Here is a 19,131-nt window from a genome sequence, read left to right on the forward strand (position 1 = left end):
TTGCTTTCCAGCTCCTGGCAAGTTCTGTGTTTGTCTTAAAACAACTTCTAGGCTGGCGGGCTATTTATTGTGAAATGACCCAGATAAAACCTGCAACCAAAAATAAAACCTCTAGGTCATCCATCCCCAATGCAAATTGCATCTCTGAATTGTCCCAGGTAGAATTGCACTAATTCTCTTCAATTTTAAATCTTACCATTTGTTTTGCGAGACCAATGAATAATTATTAAAACAGCTGCAGACAGTGTGCCCACCAAGATGCTTAAAAAGGTTGCCTGTTGTTTAGTTTCTGACACTGAATATCATGACTTCATAAAATGAGCATAAGCTAACCTTCTATTTGTAATTACTTTATATGTTTACCAGTTTCTTGAGCCAGATCAGGTGTTTTGGCTTAAACAAATTCAATTCCCAAACTAAAAGTTATTTTCCCAAACTAAAAGTTATTTTCCCAAAACAGCTTGAACTTGAAAATACATATTCATAACAGTTGGTTGTCATTGCATCAGTTTTCAGTTTAGAAAGCATATTTCAGCATTAAACTGTTTTCTACAGGCTAAACTGCTGCTTTCTAGATTATTTATAATTGAAATGCTACACAGAAGCAGATGTCTAAAGAAGATTATAATTGATGGTTGCATTTTCTACAACTGGAATGACTTTTTAATTTGTTTACCCAGTTGTTTCTGGCAATTCCTTTTTAGAAATCAGCCAAAGTGTTAATTTTTACAATGGAACAACAACAGTTGTGTTTTTGTTTAGTTTTCCACATCTCCAGTAGGCTACTTAGCTGCATGATGATGGCAGAATCACAGAGCAGTCTCCTGTTAACTTTTGAACAACAACCCAATTTGATTTTTTTCAGAGAATCTTGCACGTAGCAAAGCCACAGCCTCTGTTTTAGTCTCACTGTTTGAAGTATAGATTGTAACCTGCAGAACTAGCAAAAGAAAAATACCCGTTTTCAATCACATTCAGTAAAGAGATGTCTAACTACTGGTTTCTCTTCATTGTTTGATTCTTGTGGCATAAATGCTGACTCACTGGTGCATGGTTCTGGTCTGGTAACTAGGACAACCCTTGTTGCTAGGCAATGAACTGCTTGCTCTTCCCCCTCACTGCGGTCCATTGTTTGCGTACGAAGAATTTGCTGCCCCTGTGCGTCTGCATGGAAAGGAGTTATGCTGAGGGTGGGATGAATGAGTCACTAATTGTGTGGGCTGCTTTGTCCTGGGTGGTGTTGAGTTATGAGAGTGTTTGTTGAAGCTGGAAAAATCAAGGAAATGGAGAGTATTCCATTACACCCCTGAGCTGTGGCAGGCAAACGTTGAACAGGATTTGCGAGGCAGTTACCGATGGTTAGGCTGTGACCTACTCTTGGAGTCTCTATTTATGTGGCTGGTTCAGTCCAGACGGTTGTGCCTAGGACAATAACCTGGGGAACTCCCAATGGTGCAGAAGTCAGCTGAACTCAGCTGTAGAGCGATTGTAGGCACGCATGTACTGCTGCCAGACTGTTAGCAGTGTTTGTAGCATTTGTATTTGCCACTGACCTACTGAGTTCTCAGAATCACTCCCATTGCCTACCAGATGTAAGTTAGAAAGGTATGAGAATATTTGCCACTCCTCTGCACATACAAGAGACTCATTTGTGCCAACGACATTTCATTCCCTTGCCACCAGACTTCAGTGTGCAGCAGCTCCCCCCAAAGTGCCTTCTGTTGTTAATGCACTAAGTGTGCACTGCCTACTGTCTGGGCAAAGGGGTGCATGGCAAGCCCCTGCAGTGTTCATTCCATCCTGCCTTGGCTGTGCATCATTATCACTGGGCAAATATCTGACACCTTTGCAGGAGTGCCTTCCTAATTTGAACTGAGAGGGCACCCAACACAGAATGGTTAGTACATGTGGCCTCGTCAACATTGACCATGTTTTAATAATATGCAATCCTTCTCTTTTGCCTGTGTTTCCATGGTGTCACCAGTCGTGTGTAATTTCTTCCCAGTAGCAGGATGTGTTTGTGTACCTCCCTGTTTACTGCTCAAGTTGTATTTTACAAGTGCTGATAACTCATTGTTGTCTTTCAGTATCTCCCACCCGATGGATCTGAGATCCATCTGCTACGGGGTCATCATCTTCCAGTCACATGTCTGGTTCTCACCCCCGATGATAAATATGTGTTCTCAGCATCCAAAGATTGCTCCATCATAAAGTGTAAGTTCATACTCTGAGTATAGGCGTTTTTTTTCTCAGTAACTGATCCTAGCTGCAGAATGGAGCTGGTGCCTATGAGTTGGTCCTCCCTTTTGTGCTCATTTTCTCCAGTTTTTGTTTGCCTGTATCTGGGTTTTCCGCGTTTAAAGGGAAGTGCTTCTCTCTCTCTCTCTCTCCTGTTTCTAGGGGATATTGCTAGTGGGAAAAAGGTTCACACGATCCGTAGAGGGCACAAGGGTGCTAAAGGTCAACAAGTGGGGCACACAAAGCACATCCTGTCCATGGCAATATCCTCAGATGGCAAGTACCTGGTGAGTGATTTCTTGTGGGGATGTGGTAGCCTTATGATAATGACAGTGAGTTGGTAATTGAGGGGGAGCCAAGCTAAGAACTCTGGGCAGCTGGATTCAATTTCCATCACAGCACTGGTGGTTACATTTAGTTTTATTCACAGGGAGTATAGAGCTATTCTCTGTAAAGGTGACACTTCTCGACTGTTGACTAACCTTATCTGGTTCACTAATGTACTTCAGGGAAGGAATTCTGCCATCGTTACCCAGTCTAGTCTACACGTGACTTCAGACACATGGCAATGGACAGTCCAAGGGTAATGCGGTACAGGCAATAAATTCTACCTTTATTGGTGCTGGTCATGTGCCATGAAGGAAAATGGACTCTCCTGCACTATCCCAATAAGGCTTTCTTAAACTCTTCCTCTTTCTAAGAGTATGACTGCAATTGGCATTTCGCATGATGCCTCGAGAGGAACGGGAGAGAGGATTTATATTTCTAACGTTTTTTTGCATGGTTTCGGGGCATCCAAAAGCAATTCACAGACGATTAACGATTTGTGGAAGAGTAATCACTGTTGTCATGTAGGAAATGTGCTACTGATTTACTCAGGACAAGGCACTAGAACCAGCAAATTGCAAGCCAATCTGTTTTATAATTTGAGTTTAGTTGAGGGGTAATTATTGCCCAGGCATAACGGAGAATTCCTCTGCCCTTCTTTGAAATAGAGCCAAGTGATTTATACGCCACTTGAGAGGGCAGACAGGACTTGCATTTTAAACCAAAGGTGGGAAAAACAGAATAGTGCAGAATTCCACCTGTGCCACACTCGAGTGCTCTCCTGGGTTGCATAATTAGCATTCTGGGATGGGATTTGCAACTCACAACCAGTTACTTCTGAGTTAGGGATGACATCTGCTTTCTTAGAGTCAGAGTCATACAGTATGGAAACAGACCCATCGGTCCAACCGGTCTATACTGACCATGTTCCCGAACTAAACTAGTTCCACCATGCCTGCACTTGGCCCATATCCCTCCAAAAATCCACATTTGCCAGTGTGACATTTACTGTTACTCGTATCAGTCAACCTGCTGCCCTTCTAAGTAACACATTCAGTGCCAAGTTCATCCTGACTAGGATTGATCAAATTGGTTATCTTGTGTTAAACTCCTTTTTGAATGGATCTGAAATATCATTTCCTGGACACTCCAATATGATGGTAGCTACCTGGTTGGTGACTCTTTTAGAGTTACACAGCCATGCACGTGTAACTTGTCTCATTCGTGCTGTAGCTTACTTGCTACAGATATGCACAATTCCCTGTTCTGTGACTTGTCAGAGCTTAAGGCATTTAATGCTAAATGTGGCTGATGCTGTAAAGCTGGTGAGTGATGTGTATATAATAGTGTGCTGTGCAGTGCCAGATCTGACTTTCTCTTTCCTGTAGGCTACAGGAGACCAAAACAAACTGATCTTAATCTGGGATGCTGCCCCGTGTCAACATCTTTACACATTCAAGGGACATAAAGATGCAGTATCAGTGAGTAAGGACAGCTTCGACTGGGTGGAATTGAGTGAATTATTTCATATCGTAGGGTTTGGACCTTTTCAAGGTGTTGAATAGGATTGTAGAATGACAGAGTGCAGCCAATGCCATTTGGCTCTCTGAATATGCTAGCCCAATTAGCCCCACCACACTGCTTCTTCCAATGGGCCCTGAGAATGTGGCAATTTCAGATGTTTCTATAGCTGCGTTTACTAATGTCCTTTAGGGAAGGAAGTCTGTGTCCTTACCTGATCTGGTCTATATGTGACTCCAGACCCAGAGCAATGTGCTGACTCTCAACTGGGCAGTTAGGGATGAGCAATAAATTCTGGCCAGTCCAGTGGCATCCATAGCCCCTAAATTAATTTTATTTTTTAAATCCTCACATCAAAGTTGGTTATTTTGACCATGCATTTTAAATATGTATCTTCTTGGTTAATAACTCCTCCTATGAAACAGTTTCTTCTTTGCTTGTATCAAACTTTATGATTTTAAATGTCTCTGAATCAGGTCTCAGAGCTTCCACAGCCTTTCCTTACAATTAAATACCTTTGTCCCTGGTACTGTTGTAGTAAATCCGTCTGTATTGTCTCCAAGGCCTTGACATTCTGTAAGTGTGTTCCAACCATTCGATTTTAAAGGTTCAGCATAACTTCCTCACTTTTACACTCCACACTCTGTTTATCAAAGGCTGCTACAGTCCAATTAGAATTGGCCTATTCAGCACTCTTTTGCCCATCTCACATCCCATTAAAATGAATTACATCACCAGCCGTGTGTCCGCTGACTTCTCCAATCTTAACTCCATCCTCCTCAGTGTTAATTACATTTCCGAGTCTCCTCTTGTCTGCAAATTTTGAAAAAATGCCATGTCTCCCTGAAGCCAAATACAAGGAAATGTGAAGGCAGGGCTTCAGGTTAAACCCTGGGTAATTATCGGGAAAAGGAACCTCCTCGTATCCCCTTTTATGCCCAGCTAATCCTGCCACTTCTGAATCAAGTAACAGGAGGAGTGCTGGCTGCAGAATGAAATGTGTTGATTTTCTCACCCGTTCTCAGAGGATAAAGTTAGCCACTCTGATCAAGACAGCAGCCTCAGAAAATATGTTTAAAAATGGAGCTGGCTGTCAGAATTGTTACACATTTCTGGTGCAGTTGATATTAAACCTCGTAATCGAAAACCGGCTCATGCACATGTTGAGTCTGAATGTGGTGTTCAGTTTCCCCCTTGTGGCACAGCATGATAATGACTGCAGGAGCAGCACTGGGATACAACTTGATTGCTGGTACTTGTTATACAAGTTTCTGATCATACTTGAGCCACCGCCAGTGACCCTTCACACTCCTGTGATTATCGAGCATGTGGATCACTGTCCAGATAAAGGACTGAGACTGGCGCAGTGAAAATAGTTGCAGGGGCATCAGAGGAAGATATTCTGTGACGTTGCCTGTTGTGCTGTTGATCATGGGGAATGGGTTTTTGGTGTAAAGTGTTTATACAGGATGAGGGAAGGATCGATGAGAGGCAAGATTATAAATAGACAAAACCTGAACTTGTAAGCTGTTGTGGGAAATTGTTTTCTGTGTGTAAGACTTTATAGTTGGCGCCTTGAAGGAAGAAAAAGGAAGTGACTTTAATGTTTTCATACAAAATGTCTTCCAGGCTGGGTCAAAATTGTGACTTTTGTGAGTGGGGGAGGCGTTCATTAGTTAAAATTGCTTCCCACCTGTAGCTCGTTGTTTTCAGCTCTTGCGAGGCCTGTATCACCGGCTGTGTCTTTCCCTCAGGGTCTGTCCTTTCGGAAAGGCACCCATCAGTTATACAGTGCCTCACATGACCGCTCAGTCAAGGTCTGGAATGTGGACCAGAACGCCTACGTTGAAACTCTGTGAGTATTGCAGCCGGAGTATGGAGCTGAGTTGAAAATGTGTGCTTTGTACCAGGCTGACCCTGTTTGATGCCAGCTTGCATTTATACATGTCGCATCAGTTCACCCTGTTAATGTACTTGTTAGAAGTCTATGCAAATTTAATTAGACACAACATTAGAGCCCCATCAGATCATTTCAACAGCAGCCATTCCTCTCACCAGGGGGAGCCACTTGGGTTTCAGTGCTTCTTCTGAAGTGACAACTCTAAAAGAGCCTTTATCTTCCAATACCCATTTCATGTTGATGACTTCTGCAATTCATGTTTAAGCAAATTTCAGTTTCTGGCCCATTGGGTTAAGTTTTTAAACTTGCTGACATTCCATTACCTCTTGGTTATCTGATCGATTACTGAGTTTAAACATTTCTCGAGCTCTGACCTCACCAATATCACAGGCATTGTTTGATATTGATAAGTAAGTTGTATTTCACTTCACACGTCTCTGCTGCACCACCTTCCTGTTACCAATTGAGTATGAACCTTGATGTGTCCTGCTTTTTCAGTTTTTTATGCTACTGCACTTTTAACCCAAAACAGGGATTTCAGAGAGACACATCCGTTCTGCTCATTCTTCTATTTGCTGTCTTCTCCCACTTTGCCTTGCTTTCAGTAAAAATAACTCTAGTGCAAACACATAGGATCTCCACCAGGACTACAAGGTTTCCGAAGCTTGAGTTGTTTTTCTCTCTCGTGGCCACTTCTGAGGTGGACAGACAGGCCTATGGACCAGTTATAGGCTTTGCGATTTGTAGAGTGGCTTCTGGGTGGGTCGAGGCTCCAGAATCTTCCTGAGCGCTCTCCGATTATCCTACACTGTGTCACCAACATCACCATAAGTCAAGCTTCAGTGGAAGTGTGTGGGTCTCCGTTGGGTGGGGGTGTGTTTCTGAAGTCCTGAAAAAGAAGTTTGATTAGAACAATCTGTCATGTTTTGATTAAAATACTGTGGAGATGCAGGAAGGAGGACTTCCTGAAAAGAACGAGAACCATTTGCAATGGTGGGACTTCCCAAAGCACTAAACTCAGTAAGCTCCTGCGGATGATAATTGACCAGATAGTCATAGAGATATACTGCACAGAAACGGACCCTTCAGTATAACTTGTCCATGCCAACCAGATACCTTTAAGTAAATCTAGATCCTTTTTGCCAGCATTTGCCCCATGTCCCTCTTAAACCCTTCCCTGTCATATACCTGCCCAGATGCTTTTTAAATGTTGTAATTGTACCAACCTCCACCACTTCCTCTGGCAACTCATTCCATACATACACCACCCTCTGTGGAAAAAGTTGCCCCTTGGGTCCCTTTTAAATCTTTCCTCTCCCCTTAAACCTATGCCCCTCTGGTTTTGGGCTCCCCAACCCCAGGGGGACTTGCCTACTTGCCCTATCCATGCTCTTCTTGACTTTGTAAACTTCTGTAAGGTCACGCCTCAACCACTGACACTGCAGGGCAAACAGCCCCAGCCTATTGAGCCTCTCCCTGTAGCTCAAACCCTCCAACCCTGCAACTTGTAAATCTTTTATGAACCTGTTCAATTTTAGCAACTTCCTTCCTACAGCAGGGAGACCAGAATTGAATGCAGTATTCGAAAAGTGGCCTAACCAATGTCCTGTACAGTTGGAATATGACCTCCCAACTCCTATACTCAATGCACTGACCAATGAAGGCAAGTGTACCGAATGCTGCATTCATTATCCTATCCACCTGCGATTCCAATTCCAAGGATTTATGAACCTGCACCCCAAGGTTTCTTTGTTCAGCAGCAATGTCCAGGATTTTACCCATAAGTGTCCTGCCCCGATTTGTCTTTCCAGAATGCAGCACCTCACATTTGTCTAAATTAAACTCCATTAATCTGTTTCTTTTCGTGTGTGTGAAATGTTGGCTAGAACTTGTGATGAATTTTCCTTGTTCTTCAAGTAATGTCAAGGAATCTCAATTCACCTGACATGTCAAATGAATGTCTGTTTAAGGTGTCGTGCAGCGGTCAGCTCTGAACGGGGTTTCAAAGATCTAGATCCCTATACTGAAGGGTCCGTTTCTGTGTAGTATATCTCTATGACTACCTGGTCAATTATCATCCGCAGGAGCTTACTGAGTTTAGTGCTTTGGGAAGTCCCACCATTGCAAATGGTTCTCGTTCTTTTCAGGAAGTCCTCCTTCCTGCATCTCCACAGTATTTTAATCAACCATCCCCTCTGGGATGGTTGGCTGGGAGTTTGTGTGAAAATGAATAGCAGTGTCCACAGCTAATCTGAAAGTTGGTGCTGGGTTCTGTCCTTTGATCTCTCTCTCTCTCTTTTGGTTCAATTCAAACAGGTTTGGTCACCAGGATGCCATCACAGGTGTGGACAGCCTTAGTCGAGAGCGTTGTGTCACCGCAGGGGGCCGAGACCGGACGGTGCGTGTCTGGAAGATTGTCGAGGAAGCGCAGCTTGTATTTCATGGTCATGAGTGAGTAGTGAGATTGCAGACACCGTTAATGAAGGTGTTGTCGGCTTTGCACGTGTGGCTTTACCCAGACAGTGTTGCCTGTTTGTTACATGTTCCAGTTTTGAATTCCTGCACCATTGGCAGCCATGCTTTCAGCTGCTTACAGCCTATACTCTGGATTTCCCCTTGTAAACTTCTGCTTCTCTCTAGAATGTAGCCTCCACCATTTCCTCTGGCAGCTCATTCCATACATGCACCACCCTCTGTGAAACCTGGTAATCTTTGATACAGTTCACAAGCTAAAAGTTGTGTGAGAACATACTTATTTTACAGGTTTAGCAATTCACAAAACCCCTGCAGTATGGAAACGGGCCCTTTGGCCCAACAATCCACACCGACCCTCAGAGCATCCCATCCAGACCCATCGCCCTATAACCCACCTAATGTATACGCTGAACACAATGGGATAATTTAGCACGGCCAATCCACCTAACCTGCACATCTTTGGACTGTCAGAGGAAACCAGACCGCCTGGTGGAAACCCACACAGACATGGGGAGATTGGGCAAACTGCACACACACACACACACACAGTCACCCGAGGGTGGAATCGAACCTGGGTCCCTGGTGCTGTGAGGCAACAGTACTAACCCATGAGCAACCGTGCGGCAGAAATTGCAAACTATGCTTGAGCCAGGTAGGAGATGAACTACCATCTCCTGCTCTGTAGTCAGGCATGTTATCCTTTACGCCACTGGCCTTGCCTAAAATTCTATCCGCTGTATGTTCTCCTCAGCATTTGTTGTGGAGATTGAGCTCTGTCTGAAGTTTTTCGAACTGGACGGATTTTCTGACCATCAGTCTTCTCCATCAAGCACGATGAAGACTGATTGCTGAGGCAGTGTTCAGTGGACGGGTGGCCGAATGAATCTGAACTGGGATTGCTCCAAGCTCAGCCTGAATGTACTTGGAAGAAGGGAGTAAGCAGTAGCCAGATTCCGACACTTCCCAGTCCCAACATCTCGCTAATACAACACTCCAACTCCTGAATTATAAAGGAGAGAGCTGTGATATAAAAACGTGTCACTTCTGTTGACAGAATTCAGACACGTTGATCTGAAGCAGGATTAAATGTGAAAAGCTTTATTCCCGAGAGAACTTTCTGACTGTAGCTTGGTTCTGTCTTATGGTTATTACAATGGTTTCTGGGCCATTCCCCAGCTCTGTCATTTCCAAATGGCTGTCTTGCATATTGACCCCTTCTATGGAATGTTTATTGGCTTCACACCTGCTGGCTCCCTCAGCTCTCATGTGTAATGTGAAAATTCTCTACTTTGCACCTGTCATTTTAAAGATTAATACTACATTCTCGATCCCTGGCAGATAAATCAATCTGCCACTTCGTCTCGTCTATCCTGAACTCTGGGGAGCAGTGCTGCAGTTTTCTGGTTGCCCAGTTATGTGTGAAAGCCCAGGAGCCAGAAAGCCTGGTTACAGAATTGTGACCTGCTGACAAACTCTATTATTGTTTCTGTTTGCTTACTCACTAAATATGATGGTACTGTATAGCCTAAATGCTGATGCTTCGTCCAATGTGGAATGGTCCCTATCTGTTCTCTTTTTGGTGTGCACTTTATTATAGCCTCCATCTCTGTTGATCTTTGGTTTTATTTATTGAATCAGACAGCACAGAAACAGACCCTTCAGTCCAACCTGCCCATGCTGATCATAGTTCCAAACTAAGCTAGTCCCATCTGCCTGTGCTTGGCCCATATCCCTCCAAACATTTCTTATTCATGTACTTATTAAGTGCCTTTTAAAAGTTGTTTCTGGAAGTTCGTTCCCTGCACGAAGCACTTTTTTTTCCAACAAGGTGCCATTCATGTCTGTCTTTTTGTATCATCTTCCTTTCAACTTAAATGTGCCCATTAATCTTGAAACCGCGCGCCCCCCCCCACCAAAACCCCTGGGACACTTGCTATACCCGTCATGGTTTTATAAACCTCTGTCAGGGTCACCTCTTAACCTTCTACACTCTAGTGAAGAATGTTCCAGCCTCTACTTATATCTCAAGCCCTCCATTCTCAGCAACATCCTGGTACATCTCTTCTGAACCCTCACCAGCTTAATAACGTCCAACCTATAGCAGGGCAACCAGAACTGGACACCGTGCTCCAGAAGAGGCCTCACCACTGTTCTGTACAACCTCAACATAACACCCATTTAAATATTTGAATGGAAATGCTGGGGAGGTTATTTGGACTAGCTGCTGGATGTGATCACTGAGCCCTGATGCCTGCCTGAATTATCATCAATGAGTATCAGAAAGCTGAGGATACTACAGGCTAACAGGCTGTGTTAATCAGCCCTCTTGTTGTATGCTGTAACCATGGCAAATCATGCTACCAATCACACCATCAGCACTTTGCTTTACTCCTCCACCTCCCACACAGTGCCACCACCCCCCACACCACCCTCCCACTACAATGGTAGATTTTCCTGGACCACTCTCTGGTTCTTCAAAATGATTCATGTGTCAGTCTCCATCTGTGTCAGCTGGATGCTTATCTCTGGAGGGCATCACAAACTTGGGCATTTCACAGGGATCACTGAATGCCAATGAGGAGCAACAGTTATCCACCCTATTCTCTCTAGGGGAATCACCTTCTGGGCTGTGGTTGCATGTACCAGTGACTGTGAAGATACCTCATTTAAGCTCCATTTTTCTTGCCTGTTAACGCCCACAGGTACAACACCGTAACAGGTCTTTGATAATAAACAAGTTAATGTTTTCTGTAACTCAGCAGAAAATGTTCTAACAGACCAATGGCGGTGTAGGAGAACGATTAAAGAGAAGCCAAGTGATGGACGGTGCTGGCATTTGTGCTGTGAAACCGATTTTCAGTCCTGAATGAGTTTTCAGTTTAGCTTCTCTTAATCCAGGCTTCACAGGAAAATATTAACTGCTGACTCAGCCTCTAATCTTTGCATAGAATCCCTACAATGTGGAAGCAGGCCATTCAGCCTATCATGTCCACTGCCCTGCTGAAGATCATCCCCCCACACCCCTACCCTATCCTGTAGCCCTGCATTTTTCCATGGCCAATCTACCTAACGTGCAAATCTTTCTTCTGTGGGAAGAAACCGGAGCTCTCGGAGGAAACCCACGCAGACGTGGGCAGAATGTGCAAACTCCATGGCCTCCCAAAGGTGCATTCGAACCTGGGTCCCTGATGCTGTGAGGTAGCATTGCTAACTACTGAGCCACTGTGTCACCCCAGGACCTACTCCTTCCCATCACTGTCTGACCCTCCACATCACTAATTAATCCAAGTTAAAATGCTGCATTCAGTTGAGGTGTACATGTAGAAGTTGGGACAGAGCCAGGCAAACTTTCTCACACCCGTCAAGTGGTGCAGGTAACACACGAATCATCTTCAGTGGTTACAATCTATTCTGTAAATGCACGCTGCATCTCATCCTGAGGGTAGTGCTGCCCCTTTGGAAAAGGTCAGGCTGTGACTGCAGTTAAGATGAAAGCTTTAAGGCGGGTCAGCAGTGATCTCTAATGCTAGCTTTCCTCTGGTGTCTAAGAGCAGACATTGCCCATCTAACGTAATGGAGAGAAATAGCCAGGCATTACGTTCTGACACAGTTCCGAGTCATTCTAAAATGAATTCTGCATCAAAGGATCACGTGGAATCTGAGCTTAAACAGTAACTTGGCAAGAGAAAGGACTTTGTTTAAAGGGAGAGGGCTGGAGAATGGCAGCCAGAGACACTAATTGGGGCTGTCTGCTTTTAATTAGCTGCTTGTGCAGGTGTTGTTGTATTATCTCTGGATTTCTGCAGGTGCTTCTGGTTGATGGGGCTGGGAATATGGGAGTTGCATGACAAAATAAGAACAAGGTTCATCTCCTCCAATCCTGTTGGGTTCAGGGAACAATGAGAATGGGAGTTGTTAGCCGATCCTCCTCAGAAAGGAGGGGATGAAAACATTCATGGTGGAATTTCAGCTGTTCCAGTCGCTTAAAGTTTCAAATTATACTTGTGCTGCATTCCATAATATTATGTTGAAAGATGCCTATCTCCTGTGCACTTCTCATACTCAATCTTGCAACATGACCTCTGTCAGACTGTATGCTTTAGATTTGCTGTTGCCGCATTGAAATGTGAAATACCAATGTATTTTCAATTGTCCTTATTTAAATGAGGACCTATCCTCCAGTTCTACTCTCCTGAACAAGATGAAGCTGTGTTTTTCATATGATCTAGTGCCTTCAGACTTTTTAACATACTGATCACTACCTCCCTCTTCTCGAATAAACAAGGCCGTGCCCATATCATTCATCTTCCTAAAATTCTGAAATGCTTTACTAGAATAGTCGTGGAGACAGTTGTTCCCGAGATTAAAAGCCATTGGCAATCTGTGCAGGATAATTGCCAAGAAAGCAAACTAGGCATTCAAAAGAAGTTTTTCTTTAATCTAGCGAGTGGGGTGATTGACCCCAGGATATGGTTTGAGGTGGATGATATGAATACATTTTAGAAGAAGTTAGCTGAACGTGTGTATGGGGCAAGCCTGAAAAATTGATGATTAAGCCATGAGATGAGCTGAATGGCACCAAAATGGCCCAATCATTCTAAATCGTTGTGTTTCCTCTTATTGCAATGTCTTTTTGAAATGTAGCTGTCAAGACTGTGTACAGTATCCCAATGTGGTCTGCTTAATGAATTATAAAGTTGCAGGATTGCCTCACTTTACAATGTAACACTGATTATTTAAAATATTACACTGCTTGATTTTCCCCACCTGCTACTGCCAAGCATTAATGCAATAATTTCAGTTTATTAAGGGACACTAGCAGTAAGATGAGGGTTTAGGTACGGAAGCAGGGCTGTTTCAGTGAGGGGGGTATTCAAGTACATTAGCAGTGAGATACTTTGCTGCTTGTCTATGAGAGTTCTGAACTGCTGTGTAGCTGATGTGCAGGGTGCTGTTATAAGATGGGGTCACTTTTGAGGAGAGACAGTCAGACAGTTACAATGGAACTGCTCTTAATGTGTTTGTCATTGCACCAAGAATAAACAACATAGTTTTATTTCAATATAAATGTTCTGACAGTAATCCTGTTAGTTATATCATTATAAACTGTGGTGAGATGGGGTTACAGAATTGTATGCAGAATGCTGAGAACAATTTGTATAATTTATACCTATTGTTAATCGCAATTGCCACCAAGAGAGCAGTTTTGCTGTAGTTGTGACGTCCAGCACCTAGCAGCAGGAAATGATGTCCTCCAGCAGTAGGACTTTATGTCATTCTGCCATCCTCACTGATAGGACAAAAGAGCAGGGATCGATAGCCAGCCCAATAGCCCTCACCCGCTCTTCCCCTCGCCTCCGACCGATGGTCTCCAGTTTATGGCTGTACTCCCAAAGGCCAGTGTTGATGGGAGAGCCCTGAGGAAGTGCTTTTGCTGTCTGCTCACTCCCTACTCTGTGCCAGCATCTCACTGCAGCTCTCTTTCATCCCCAGGAGTTCCATTGACTGCATACAGCTGGTGAATGAGGAGTACATGGTTTCTGGAGGTGATGATGGGTATGTTTATTACTTGACGTGTGTGACTTTTTAACCAGCTTGTACGTTTTGTAAAAACAGATATTTGAAACACATTCATATTGCTAGCTTTAAGAGCCATGAAATGTGCACCTTGCTGTGTTTTAGCTCCTTGGCCCTTTGGACAGTTACGAAGAAGAAGCCTCTGGTGACGGTCAGCAAAGCTCATGGTATCCATGGAGACCCAGCGATACAGCAGCCGTATTGGATTACCTCTGTGGCAACATTGCTCAACAGTGATTTGATAGCCTCAGGTGCTTCAAGCTGAGACACACTGCTTATTGTTCCTTGTGCCTGTTTAGTTTTCGTTGTCTAGCACTGACCAAACTCTCATTTCATTGAGCAGGTTGCTTTGTTCAATCTGTAGAAAACCTTAAGCCTCCTGCAATGCCTTTAATCACCATGTTTTCTTAAGTGATGCAGCTCTGCTCCTGTGAAGTGCCTTGGGTTATTTCCGTAAGCTAAGGTGCTGTGGAAATGCACGTTGTTGCTGCCACCCGATTCCTTGGTATCACCAGTACGGAATGTTAACCTGATCTCAGACTCGACCCGTCTTGAGTCCAGTTTCGATCTCTTGTGACCTAGAGTCACTGAGCGTGTGTTAGAGGGCAGACTGTCTGGAATGCAAAGCAGTCATTTAGCTGCTGAGAGAGACTGGGCAGGTTCCTGTGCAGACTGTGTATTCTTCGGCACTTACCTGAGGTCTGAGCATTACCCTGTCTTACTCGCTTGGGTGCTAACTGAACTCACTGTGTGGTATCATCACTTTTACCATGATTTTGGTGTTTTTAAGTGAATTGTGCGTTGTAGCAGATACTGCAAACCCCACAGTTACTGCGCAGCCAAGCATGTGGTGTTACCTCATGCACAGCAAGCTGTAGATTGTTGACTTGAAACTAATTGACCTGTTAATGTTGCCACTTAATTCGATGATTTCAGGTTCACATAATTCCAAAATCAGGCTCTGGAAATGTGGAGAAGGTTTTAAGACGTTGGAGCCACTGTTTGACATTCCCATGGTAAGAGAGAACGGTATAGGACCTTGTGTCAAATGGGTAATAACTGTGCTGACTAACTGAATGTATTGCACTACAGGTTCAGGACAAACTACTTGTAGAACGAAGTTTACAGTTCAAGTCCAGGGATCCATAAACTGGGAGCATACCTGAGCCTTTATGTGAGGAGATCGCCAGGTTTCTGGATGAGGATCAAGGGAAGCATCTGTACTTTCCTTAACTTCCTTCCAGCACATACTTCCTGCCTGAAAGAGCAGGGGTACTAGTGTCTGGAACAATGAATCTGAGATAATGGGAACTGCAGATGCTGGAGAATCCGAGATAAAAGTGCGGAGCTGGATGAACACAGCAGGCCTAGCAGCTTCTTAGGAGCACAAAAGCTGACATTTTGGGCCTAGACCCTTCATCAGAAAAGGGGGATGGGGAGAGGATTCTGAAATAAATACAGAGAGAGGGGAAGGCACATCAAAGATGGATAGAGGAGAAGGTGGGTGGAGAGGAGACAGACAAGTTAAAGGGGCGGGGATGCAGCCGGTAGAGGTAAGTATAGATGAGGAGGTAGGGAGTGGATAGGTCAGTCCGGAGAGGACGGACCGGTCAAGGGGGCGGGATGAGGTTAGTAGGTATGAAATGGAGGTGTGGCTTGAGGTGGGAGGAGGGGATAGGTGAGAGGAGGAACAGGTTAGGGAGGCAGGGACAAGTTGGGCTGGTTTTGGGATGCAATGGAGGGGGAGGGGAAATTTTGAAGCTTGCAAAATCCACATTGATACCATTGGGCTGCAGGGTTCCTAAAAGGAATATGAGTTGCTGTTCCTGCAACCTTCGGGTGGCATCGTTGTGGCACTGCAGGAGGCCCAGGATGGACATCTCATCTGAGGAATGGGCGGGGGATTTGAAATGGTTCGTGACTAGGAGGTGCAGTTGTTTATTGCGAACCGAGCGTAGGTTTCCTGCAAAGCAGTCCCCAAGCCTCCGCTTGGTTTCCCCAATGTAGAGGAAGCCACAACGGGTACAGCGGATGAGGTATACCACATTGGCAGATGTGCAGGTGAACATCTGCTTGATGTGGAAAGTCTCTTTGGGGCCTGGGATGTGGGTGAGGGAGGAGGTGTTGGCGGGGGAGGTGGGGGGAAGCTGTAGCACTTCCTGCGGTTGCTGGGGAAAGTGCCGGTTGTGGTGGGGTTGGAGGGGAGTGTGGAGCAGACAAGGGAGTCGCGGAGAGAGTGGTCCCTACAGAAGGCAGACAAGGGTGGGGATAGAAAAATGTCTTTGGTGATGGGGTCGGATTGTAGATGGTGGAAGTGTTGGAGGATGATGCGTTGTATCCGGAGGTTGGTAGGGTGGTATGTGAGGATGAGGGGCATTCTCTTTTGGTGGTTATTGCGGGGACAGGGTGAGAGGGATGAGTTGCAGGAAATGCGGGAGACACAGTCAAGGGCGTTCTCGACCGCTGCGCGGGGGAAGTTGTGGCCCTTGAAGAACGAGGACATCTGAGATGTGTGGGAGTGGAATGCCTCATCCTGGGAGTAGATGTGGTGGAGGCGAAGGAATTGGGATTAGGGGATGGAATTTTTGCAGGAAGGTGAGTGGGAGGAGGTGTATTCTAGTCTCTGCTTGTTTTTCTCAACTTGAAGGGAGCTGATGCTTGGGGCCTGATTATCCTATCCCTCTACTACCACTCTGCCCAAGATCAGCTAAGCCATCCCTGACCAAGAGTCTTCCCCTTTCCTGGTCTCAATGATTTAACTCCATCAGCTGGAGTGCTACTTTAGTGCATCATTTGGGACTGCTGTTTGAAGCATTTTACTGTTTAAATCCTGCTTGTTACTAATTGGTTATATTTTAGGTGTGGAGCTCGGTACAGTAAGTGCTCAGGGACTCTCGCTCCCCTTTTAAGAAAGATTCTAGTGACTGGCTTTTCCTGCACTATTTCAAGATGGACTTGGAAATAGTTGCTGCTTACACAGCAGTCAGCACTGCTCAAACTTACAGCTGCAGTTCCAGCTGGAAGAGTCCCTGCTGTCAATTGACCTTAAAATAACAATGCCAGTCCAGTTAATTAATTCAGTTAATTAATGCAGCAGCAGCAATCCATGTTTGCCACCGCATTCCTGCCTTTCAGCTGGGGTTGTCTGGGCCCAGCTTGTTACACGTCAGCTGTGCTACTCTGGTCAGAGATGTGCTTTCACCTCCTGGAATTAATTTCTTCTTCCTTGTCAGTACTGGGAAATGTGACAGTGTAAAGCCACTTAGACAACACAGCAGTTATCTAATATGCAAAGTTTGAGGGCTGTGGTTGTTGGAGGTCAATTAACTCCGATCTATGACATCTCTGCGAGACAGTGTCCTAGCCCCAACCATCTTCAGCTGCTTCATCAATAACCTTCCCTCCATTTGAAGGTCAGAGGCTCAGAGTGTTTAGTATAAAGTCCAGTTTATTTGTTGAAGATTGATTATTACTGAATTAACATTCTTTGAAATGTGAGATTTGTGAACGAGTATTGGCTGGGACACGGTCACATTGGTGACAAAGTCAATTCTGAATGAGACATTGTGTTCAAATAACGCCTTTTGGAAAAATAATCAACAGCACTTCTGTGGAATAGATGTGCTCGTCCCCTGATTTCTCCCTGTTCTCCTGACCTACACCCCACCCCCAACATCTGCAATTGGGGTGAGATGAGAATTTGTTTCTGAAGTTGGTAAACGGAACTACAAACTGCATTTCAAACCTGCAGTCCACAGAGTCCACACTAGAGAATCCAAAAACTAGTTATAAATTTACACAGGGCTGCGTTTCAAGAGAGTGCCAGGGTGGAAGTCTCAGATGGAAGTTGTTATAGAAGATAGGAACAGAATTAGACAATTGAGCCCCTTGAGCTTGCTCTTCTGTTGAATATGATTGCTGTTAGTCTTCTATCTTCAGTCCTATTCCAGTATTCCTTGATTTCCTTTGGTCACATTGCAACCATGTCACTATTGGTGATTAATTCTGATCCATTTCCTTCGGTGCTTCCATGACTATATCTTGCTATGAATGTTTCAAACATTGAACTAAAGTAAATTTGTGTGGCTTCCACTCACTGATTCACTCAACTCTCTGATTTAACTTTCAACCTCTCATTGCCACGTTCAACTTTTTACCTAAATCATTGCCTTGCTCCATTACCTCAACTTTCTTCTGTTCAGATTTCTAAATTTTCTATTACCTGACCGCTCGTTTTTTTAAAACTTTAAAATCCAAAGCTCTGGTTGTAAAATTCACTAGGATTCTGATCCCTGTTTGATTTCATTGAAACCCTTCCCTCTTTGTTGAGTCCTGGTGTCTCATCATTCAGTATTCCTTTTTCCCCAAACCATTCTTTGCATCATATGGTTATTTATGTAAGATAACAAGATGTACAGCTGGATGAACATAGCAGGCCAAGCAGCATCAGAGGAGCAGGAAGGCAGATGTTTTGGGCCTGGACCCTTCTTCAGAAATGATCTAATCTGTTTGACCCTATATCAATTTGCCCAATTCTTTGGTGCAAGTCCAGACATTGCCTTTTTGAGGTTTTGCTTACTGATTTAGAGCCCATTCCTTAAATTCTTTCTCCTCCAAGTTAGGTCTACTCATGTAGGTAGTTTTTATGTACACTGGACTTTCCACTCCAAGTTCTTCGCTAGCCTTGAAGAAATGTTATAAAACCAGACAAGCTATATGAGCTTTGTTAATCATGGTCTCTGCTGCAGTGCACAGTATTAGTTCCCACCACTGCCCTTGATTTCTGCTCCATTCCATTATGGTCCACTCAGTTGAATTTGACTCCCACGCGCCCCCCCCCCCCCCAAAAAAAAAGGCACACAGGCAGCAAGTGCCATATGCCTCAAAAACAATCCAAAATTGCTGAAAATAATCGGCACATGGCAGCATCTGTGCATGGGACAGTTGTTTAATGTTTCCGAGTGGAACAGAAGAGTTAACAGGTCATATTTGATTAGAAACATTAATGATCTCTGCTTTTCCAAAAGCTGTCAGACCTAAATATTTCCAGCATTTCCTGTTTTTTAAATTTCCGATGCCCAACATCTGCAGTC

The 19,131-nt window shown here is 44.4% G+C and overlaps 2 protein-coding genes across 3 annotated transcripts in view; one reads left to right on the forward strand and one right to left on the reverse strand.

The window, feature by feature from the left end:
* The window catches only part of rrp9 (ribosomal RNA processing 9, U3 small nucleolar RNA binding protein), a 35,327-nt gene that overhangs the window by 11,806 nt on the left and 4,390 nt on the right, over positions 1-19,131 (forward strand). For both annotated transcript variants that reach the window (XM_048547502.2, XM_048547501.2), the window contains exons 6-13: positions 2,088-2,214; positions 2,401-2,525; positions 3,954-4,046; positions 5,841-5,941; positions 8,303-8,437; positions 13,955-14,017; positions 14,144-14,289; positions 14,975-15,054. In XM_048547502.2, coding sequence (XP_048403459.1) covers positions 2,088-2,214; positions 2,401-2,525; positions 3,954-4,046; positions 5,841-5,941; positions 8,303-8,437; positions 13,955-14,017; positions 14,144-14,289; positions 14,975-15,054 — 870 coding nt within the window. The remainder of the gene's footprint in view (positions 1-2,087; positions 2,215-2,400; positions 2,526-3,953; positions 4,047-5,840; positions 5,942-8,302; positions 8,438-13,954; positions 14,018-14,143; positions 14,290-14,974; positions 15,055-19,131) is intronic.
* Positions 6,356-19,131, reverse strand: part of LOC125460255 (metabotropic glutamate receptor 2) — a 93,721-nt gene continuing 80,945 nt past the window's right edge. Inside the window, exon 7 of the mRNA XM_059649525.1 lies at positions 6,356-6,875. Coding sequence (XP_059505508.1) covers positions 6,826-6,875 — 50 coding nt within the window. The 3' untranslated portion in view covers positions 6,356-6,825. The remainder of the gene's footprint in view (positions 6,876-19,131) is intronic.

This window comes from Stegostoma tigrinum, chromosome 11, assembly GCF_030684315.1.
Source record: "Stegostoma tigrinum isolate sSteTig4 chromosome 11, sSteTig4.hap1, whole genome shotgun sequence".
Lineage (NCBI taxonomy): Eukaryota > Metazoa > Chordata > Chondrichthyes > Orectolobiformes > Stegostomatidae > Stegostoma > Stegostoma tigrinum.